At 40.2% G+C, this 8,934-nt stretch overlaps 1 protein-coding gene across 1 annotated transcript; it reads right to left on the reverse strand.

The window, feature by feature from the left end:
- Positions 1-808: 808 nt before the first annotated feature.
- Positions 809-8,693, reverse strand: LOC128600003 (DOMON domain-containing protein FRRS1L). Its single transcript, XM_053612106.1, has 5 exons — positions 8,051-8,693; positions 4,803-4,887; positions 4,063-4,201; positions 3,315-3,561; positions 809-1,897 (listed from the first exon to the last, which is right to left on the reverse strand). Exons 1-5 carry the CDS (start codon positions 8,244-8,246, stop codon positions 1,725-1,727), a joined length of 840 nt encoding a protein of 279 aa, XP_053468081.1. The 5' UTR covers positions 8,247-8,693; the 3' UTR covers positions 809-1,724.
- Between the last annotated feature and the right edge of the window lie 241 nt (positions 8,694-8,934).

Raw genomic sequence — 8,934 nt, forward strand, 5'->3', positions numbered from 1 at the left:
AACCCCACAGGCTTATTTCACCACTCTGCACTATGTTGCAAAACCTTTTACAATAACAATTCACATGAATACAGCCAGCTATATGGTCATAATAAATTCCACCACAACTCTGTTGAATTCTCAATTCTGATTTATTATAAGGTGTTGGTTTAAATTTCTATAAAAGCAGATCATGCTATAAAATTACAGTCGTGCTGGCTGTAATTAAAATCACAGATTGATATTAACGCGCTGGTTGTAATGCGTCATTGTTTCTATAGTAACAGCTAATTCACAAGGACTTGTATGGTGGATGAGTCGCATAATCTAAGACTAACAATAAACATATTTAAAAACAGGATATTTAACAAATAAAAACATAGTCATTGATGATATGAAGCCTGGAGAGGTTTATACAACACTTATGGATGGAGTCTTCAGTGTCAGTCTTCTGTAATAATAATCAGGTAAATTTGTTTTCCACCCAGGGAAAAATCTCAGAATGGAGGGATTTGTATTCTTTTCTGCTATTTTTTTGTTTGTTTGTTTTATTAAGTTTAAGAGAGGAAAAGAAATAGAGGCTGGTGAGGGAATGACTGTTTGTAGTTGTTAAATGAAAGTAATAATCAGAACGATCTTTTAAAATTGTTCCACAACATTAAATCTAACTATAAATGTCTGAAATGTACAAAGCATTGTTCACCAAAAGAAAAGTAATGTAATCAACACTTCCTGGTTTACTGCGTGAGGAAAATAATCCACTTCGGGTCGTAACAGTAATGCCACTTTGCATCAGGCCACATCACATCACCCCGTCTTGGATTATTTTCCTGTAAAAGCACACACTGTTGAGTTTTATTCTTTACTTAAGTCAATTTAGTCCATAACGTGGTGAAAAAAACCAGCCAGAGAGGGACACTTTAATAACGAGATCTCAATAACAGATAAACACTGATATAATAAATGCAAAACAAGTTTTCTACAATTTATGTGGAATAGAAATACTGCTCTAAACATGTCAAAATAGCACATAAAAAAGACCTGTGTCTGTGGAATGGCTCAGAAAGTCCAGGTTTGCTGGCATGCTTCAGCTTCAGGGAGTTGCTAATACTACTGCAGCGATGCTGGAGTGTTGTGGTTGTATGGAAGTCTGTACGTGGGCTTAAACAATGTGTTAGAACGTGTTACTTCAACAGATAACAGATGCTGCTTCACAGTCATAATGTAATATTATATTTTAGAGAACTTCAGTGTGTTACTCAGACATTTCTGTTATTGTGCAGAATAACTGTTTCTGATTCTTTGTCAAGAGTTGCTGACATGGTTATTTACTGCAGCGCCTCCTAGTGATGCTGGAAATGTGTGGTGCTACTGTGAACAAACTGGCACGTGCATGTATTTGGCACTTGATTTAACAAGCCGTGAAGAAATACCGAACGTATCGGAAATACTGGAGGTGCACGTGAGAAATAAGCTAAGGCATTTCATCTATATGGCCTCGGAGCTTGATTAATAATATGCTCCATAGTAATAGAGCCTTCTTCCTAAAACTCTATCTGTACTGCATAACTCTAGCTTACTGCAGATGATTAGCTGTTCCTGTGATTTTAATATACAGCTTGTTTTTGATTTTGATTATTCTTCAACACTGTTTTATTGCTGCCTGTCTCTAATGCTGTCGTAGTCATAATAATCCCTGCCTGTTTTCATGGTGAATCATGTTTCCCACTGGTAGGTCATCCTGGCTATGGGCTTCCCATGAGCAGGTAGAATGTGAGGGCCACAATGAGCAGGAGACAGAACGGGGATGAAAACGTCTGGTAGGCTGTAGCGGGCATGAAAATGTCCTCGTATTTATAAATGCTGATCATGCGATCAGACACTGGAGGTGTGTCGATGTCGTGCCTTGTTATGGAACCTGGGGAAAATAAAGACAGGAATGTTAGCTCAGACATCCATGTGGTGATGTTACACACTGAAGATTGTTGGGGGGGAAATATTACATAAATTGTGACAATTCTGTGTGGAGTGATGTCTGAGTACTGAATGCAAGAAGTTATGGATGAGCCAGAAACAATAAGATATGCATACTGTATATGGACATATACAGTTGCAATCAAAATTATTCGACCCCCATTGCAGATCAGGTTTATTTTCAAAATTTACACTTTCAGCTGTTTGCAATGAACAAATCAAACAAAAGCATTTGAAATATTTCAACACAATGAATGCTTCAAGTGGTTTCCCCAAATTCAACTGAAAATGCAACTTATAATGTTTTCTCCAGTTTCAAAAGTATTCAACCCCTTCATGGCAAGTATCTTTAGTACTTAGTAGAGCACCCTTTTGCTGTTATGACCTGCTGCAAACGAGATGCACAGCTTCTGGCAGCGTTCCTGAGGAATAGTAGCTTATTCATCATGAGCAATGGCCTCTAGTTCAGTAATATTCTTGGGTTTGCGTGCTGCAACCGCCTTCTTCAAATCCCACCAGAGATTTTCTATGGGGTTCAAGTCAGGTAATGTGTTTGATTGTACATTCACGTTCCACTTTAATAGGAACACCTATACACCTGCTCATTTATGCAGTAATCCAATCATTCAATCATGCGGCAGCAGCGCAATGCATAAAATCATGCAGATGCAGGTCAAGAGCTTCAGTTAATGTTCAGGTCAAACATCAGAATGGGGGAAAAGTCTGATCTCTGTGACTTTAACCGTGGTGTGGTTGTTGGTACCAGAAGGGTTGGTCTGAGTATTTCATAATTCATAACTTCTGGTCTCCTGAGATTTTCACACACAAAACAGTCTAGAGTTTACACAGAATGGTGCGAAAAAACAAAAAACACTGCATGAGTGACAGTTCTGTGGGCGGAAACGTCTTGTTGATGAGAGGTCAAAGGAGAATTGGCAGATTGTTTCGAGCTGCCAGGAAGGATATGTTAACTCATATGATTACTCTTTACAACCACGGTGAGCAGAAAAGCATCACTGCATGTACAAAACATTGAACCTTGAGGTGGATGAGCTACAAGAGTAGAAGTCCACATTGGGTTCTGCTCCTGTCAGCCAAGAACAGGAATCTGATGTGGTCTTCGGCTGTTGTAGCTCATCCACCTCAAGGTTTAATGTGTCGTGCGTTCTGAGATGCTCTTCTGCTCACCAAAGTTGTACAGAATGCTTAAATGAGTTACTGTAGACTTCCTGTCAGCTCCAACAAGGCTGGTCATTCTTCTTGCCAGTATCTGGTTGAGAGTAGAGGTGTGCATCAAGACACGGATCCTGTGGAACACAACAAATCGGATCCAGAGTACTACACCCCTAATACATACATACCTTGTATAGCAGGTCCCCAGGCAAACAGGTAATACCAGCTGAGATGCAGGTCCACCAGTGTTTCCTCACGTGGCACGTGAAGCGGGCGCTTGAAGCGACAAGTCACCCGATTGCTCTCGAACAGGCCCTCCTCATCCCGCGCTGGATTTCGCCTGATCTCTTTGGCCCACTGGCCCACGTTATAGAAATGATGGATCCTCACCCGGCCATTATCATCGTGGACACAGCCCATGACATCATCACCTCCCTGGGAGAAGGTTTATGACAGATTATGACCATGACGTTTCTTTCATGTGTGTATATTTTACATGGGAACATAGACACAAGAAGAGTCTGCAATTAATTGTTAACATTTATGGGTTACCTAAGCTTTTCTCTTATTACAGCTTCCAAACTTTTTCATTTGGTGAGTGAAATTAAAGGTACATTTAGGCTTTAATACAGTTAAATCATTAAGCAGCTGTAACAATAAATAAATGGGAGATTTTACAAGACCGTGTGTGTGTTAGGTGATCTGGGTGGCTCTTCATGCCAAACAGCTTAGAGTAAACTCAATTTAATGAATCATGAAACATATTGAAGAGCATTCATGGTTGCTTCTGAAATATCGGCCCTTGCTTATCACAGATCCACATTTTAATTTCTTTATATATATATATATATATATGAGAGAGAGAGAGAGAGAGATATATATATATATATATCTATATATAGATATAGATATATAGATATAGATATATATAATTACCATTTTCTTGTCAGAAGAAAAGCCAACAGCAACCCAGCCATCTGTGTCTGCACTCATCTCGAACTCAACATCTGTACCAATGCGCCTGTAACTTAGGAAATATTCGCATGTTTCTGCATCACAGCCCGGTTTTCCATACCTACACACACACATACAAATAAATATAAACAGAGATAAAGAGACATATATTATATATTCCTTTATGGAACTTCAACAATTTGTTTATTTTAATTTTTTTAATTAACTGACATTAGTGACCCTTATGTGAACTGTTTATTAGTCAGCATTGCGTTATCAGTGTGCTTCCTAACAAAACCTGATAAAACGTCTGAGCATGCTGCTCCAGGAATATAATCAACAACGGCATGGTGTGATGATTGTATTGATTACTCTCCAATAACAGCACCAATGCCCCAGTAGTATTTTGTTCCTCTTATACCACTGTGATTTTAATATCATTTTTAATTTATTAATGAATGACACGTCATACATACTTTTCATTTACAGTTACATTTCACGTCCACAAAACAAGTTAGCCATAAGGTACGTGGAGAAATTGCTATACATTATAATGTACTGGGATGACCACATTATTGTAAACCTTACAGCTGGAAGTACTCTAAGAGCTGCTGTTATAGAAAATTCATCAACGTCAGAATCAAGAATTCAAGAGTGCTGTAGTGCTGTAATGTTCGAATGCATAGCATATCTTTACATTAAATATTAAACTTTAAGCTCACCTGATGCAGCCTTTCGTTACTCCACAGTCGCTGACTTTGATGCGGGCAAAAGGGTCAACAGGTGGTGCTGTTGGGAAGGGATAACCTGCATGACACAAATCAAAGACAAACACCTGCTTCATTCATTGTATAAGAGTGAAGAAACTGTTGTTGGGGATATGATTAACAGAAACAGAATAGAAAATAGACAAGCATGGCTTCCATCTATATCCAGTCCCCTCTGAAAGTATTGGAACAGCAAGGCCAGTTCGATTGTTTTGCTTTACACTGACGACATTTGGGTTTGAGATTGAAAGCTGAATATAACACGATGGATCAGAATTTCAGCTTTCATTTCCTCATATTTACACAATGATGTGTTCAACAACTTACAGCATGGCACCTTTTGTTTGAACCCACACATTTTTTCTGGTGATCAAAAATATTGGAACATGGGAATGACGGGTGTTTCTTGTGTGTAACGTCTGTGCCCTGTTAAACTGACTGTTTAAAGAATTCATAGCTCTGAATGTCTACTCTTGGTTTGAGCCCTAGGTTTTGGCTGTGAACACTGCATTTTTTGTTAAAATGGATAAACCAGCATGAAGACCAGAGAGCCGTCTATGGGAGAAAAGCAAGCCATTTTGAAGCTGAGAAAAGAGGAAAAATCCATCAGAGCCATTGCACAAGCATTGAGCATAGCCAATACAGCAATTTGGAATTTCCTAAAAAAGAAAGAAACCACTGGGGTACTAACAACCAGACATGGAACAGGTGGGCCAAGGAAAACAACAGCAATTGATGACAGAACCGTTTGTGAGAGCTGTGAAGAAAAACCGCAAAACAACACTCAGTGACATCACCAAGAACCTTGCAAGCAAGAGATATGCAACCAAATATTAAGTGTTATTTACTTTAAGACTAAAAGGATATTTGAAGTTCCTATACTTTTGCTCACCTAAAAATTGGGTGGTCTGCCACCTAAGGTGCCACGTTTTAAGTTGTTTAACACATCTAGATGTAAATATCAGAAAATGAAAGCTGAAATTCTGATCTATCATCTCATATTCATCTTTTGATCTCAAACCCAGATGTCTTCAATGTATAGCGAAAACAGTAGAATTGGCCTTGTTGTTCCAATACTTTCAGAGGGGACTGTATATAAATGCAATACATTGCAGTATGTCTGTCAGCAGAGATGTACTGTATACTATATGGACAAAAGTATGTGGACACCTGACCATCACACCCAACATGTGCATGTTGAACATCCCATTCCAAATTTGGTCACCCTTTTGCTGCTATAACAGCCTCCACTCTTCTGGAAAGGCTTTCCTCTAGATTTTATGTGCGTGGTTGTGGAGCTTTACCCATTCAGCCACAAGAGTATTAGTGAGGTCAGGCACTGATGTCAGGCGAGGAGGCTTTGTGTGCAGTCAGTGTTCCAGTTCATCCCAAAAGGTGTTCAGTGGGATTGAGGTCAGGGTTCTATGCACGACAGTGACATTCTTCCACACCAGCCTTGGGAAATTATGGAGCTCACTTTGTGCATAGGGGCATTGTCATGCTTTTTTGGGCATCTTAGTTCCAATGAAAGGAAATTATAATGCTATAGCATACAAAGATCCTATACATACAATTGTGTGCTTCCAACCTTGTGCCTACAGTTTGGGGAAGAGGCACATATGGGTGTGATGGTCAGGTGTCTACATACATTTGGCCATATAGTGTACGAGCTCTGAAGAGCTCAATCAGAACACCAAAGAACTTGAACAAATGTCATTTGAAGAAAGCGGAGCAGTGGGCGTGGTTGTGGACTGGGTGTTGGGGTTGTCCTTCACATATTCCAAAAGTTTCATAATATGCAGGTTTTGTCAGAGCATCACCAACAGAATACATAGTGCCCGGTGATGCAGAGACACATTCTTCAGCCAACCAAGTACTACATTTATTAACACATTCAAGTTCTTCTGAACCACTACAGTAAAACTTTGGCAGTATGATTAGTCCTGTTAGAAGATAAACCTCTGCTCCAGTCCCAAGTCTCTTGTAGACTGGAACAGGTTTTCTTTTAGGATTCTCCTGAATTTGGCTCCATCCATCTTGCCCGCAACCCTGACCAGTTTCCCAGTCCATGCAGATAAAAGCATTCTCACAGCATGATTCTACCACCAGCATACTTCACTGTGGGGATGGTGTTTCTGCCAAATGTGTGCCAAGGTCAAACAAGACTCATCAGACTGGCAAATCTTTTTCCAGATGTTCGCTGAATCTCCAAAACCAGATGTCAGACATCTTTTCAGTAATGGCTTTTCTCCTCGCTGCTCTTCTATAAAGCCCAGCTACAGCATGCACAGTGTCCATGCTATTTATACCTATCCTGTGAACAGCTTCTCCTGTCTGAGCTGTGGACCTTTCCCTCTCCTTCAGACTTCTCCAACAACTGCGGAGCCACTCCAACAACTGTGCTATATTCTTTCTCTTTTGTGATAATGGACTTAACGCTACTCTGTGGAATGTTCAATGTTTGAGATATTCTTATAACCAAAGCCTGTTTGATACTTTTCCATAACGTTTTTTCCCCCAAAGCTCTTTTAGGTATGTTCTCTAACAAACTCTGGGGCAAGACACTGTAAATACCCTCAAATTAAAGCTGACATTATGTAATTTAGTGACATTAAATCATTTAATCGCTGTCATAAAAATGACCCATGCAGAACTCTGCAGAGACTCGAGCTCAGCATCAGACCGGGGACCCTGGAGCTGGAAGACAACAAGGTTACCCAGTACACTGATCTGTCGCCTAAAGAAGTCACATTAAAGTAACTGCTATTAAAGTATTTGGATCGTTCAATACAACCAGTATTCTTAAAAAAAAAATCAGTATACAGGAAGTTATGTATATGTTCTGCTGAGCATCTTAAGGCAGAGGGCGTGGCTTCAGCCTCAGCCTCAGGGGTGCTGACCGCGGTGCTGACTGAAGACCTGCTTCCAAAACAAGGCACAACATCACACAGAGGCTATCCAACATCCAAAACCGCACATTAAGTAACGTGTCAGATATACTACACTATATGTTTTTAATACAGGCGAGTTCTAACGTAGCCATAACATCCTGTTGTATTTTATGTCCAAAAAAAATCGAAAAGGTTTCGAAATAAGCTTCCTGTTCATGTCCAACAGGCCTACAACAACACTGCTCCTAACACTCAACCAAAGGCTGAACATATTCATAAACACAGCCAATTAGCAGTAAGCCAGTGTATTACCTTCGTCAGAAAGGTATCTGGACTCCAGAAATTCTGAAGCGAAAGTGCTGTAGGAATCCTTGTGGTGCTCGGTGTGTCCCGGCTCTCCCTGCTCTCCATGGCCGCCCCGGAGTGTGTTATCGTCGGTAGGGCTTCCTGTGATCAGCCGCCACAGGCTCGGCTCCAACAGCAGCAGAGAGAGCTGCACAAGAAACATCACCCGAGCTTTCTGAAGAGATTTATTTATCAAACCAAAAAGAAAGAAGTGGGATGTAAGCTTTGAGTCGCATTCCAGTGCCTAAGATTGGACCGTACAGCGAGCCTTAATCCGATTAGATAATGTTCACGAACGAAAGAAAATCAGCTAATAATGAAAATGATGCGCGAGCGAAAGGGCTTAAAGCGGAGGGGCCAATGAGGCTGTACCAAGTACCTCAGGGGGGGGATTTCTAGTATGCGCAATAGTGCTTTGGCTAAAAAAATCTCATCCGTTAAAAAGGTATACATTTTTATTTGACACTAATCCCATTTGATTAATTATGTAACACAACATTAGGCCGACTAACACTGTGTCATTTTGTCCACCAGTAGTTTTATAATCTCTGTTCCCCTATGGTCGCACCAGTTTCTCTCGCCCTCCTCATGTCAGTGCAGAGAAACTGGCACTGTGCGACTCAAGTAGCAGAGCACTGCATGTCTGATGGACTAGAGTCATGCTTGCACATTTTATTGTGGCTTGTTTTACTGCCATCGCTGTCACATTATCCAGGCAAGTGCAAATGTCACCTAATCCAATCTAATCCAATCCTATTATACTGTGTATAATAACCTAATTGACAGTTTACGATTGTAAATAGATTAGATCAAGTGTATGTGCAGAGATAGGCTCAAGTCATTATAATGGA

This window comes from Ictalurus furcatus, chromosome 23 (assembly GCF_023375685.1).
Source record: "Ictalurus furcatus strain D&B chromosome 23, Billie_1.0, whole genome shotgun sequence".
NCBI classification, from domain to species: domain Eukaryota; kingdom Metazoa; phylum Chordata; class Actinopteri; order Siluriformes; family Ictaluridae; genus Ictalurus; species Ictalurus furcatus.

Excerpts from the sequence above, each read along its gene's own strand:
- LOC128600003 (XM_053612106.1), bottom strand. The coding sequence starts at position 8,246 with ATGTTTCTTGTGCAGCTCTCTCTGCTGCTGTTGGAGCCGAGCCTGTGG. Across the intron at positions 4,888-8,050 it reads CAGATACCTTTCTGACGAAG|GTTATCCCTTCCCAACAGCA; the intron begins GTAATACACTGG and ends TGTGTCATGCAG. Across the intron at positions 1,898-3,314 it reads CTGGGGACCTGCTATACAAG|GTTCCATAACAAGGCACGAC; the intron begins GTATGTATGTAT and ends TATTTTCCCCAG.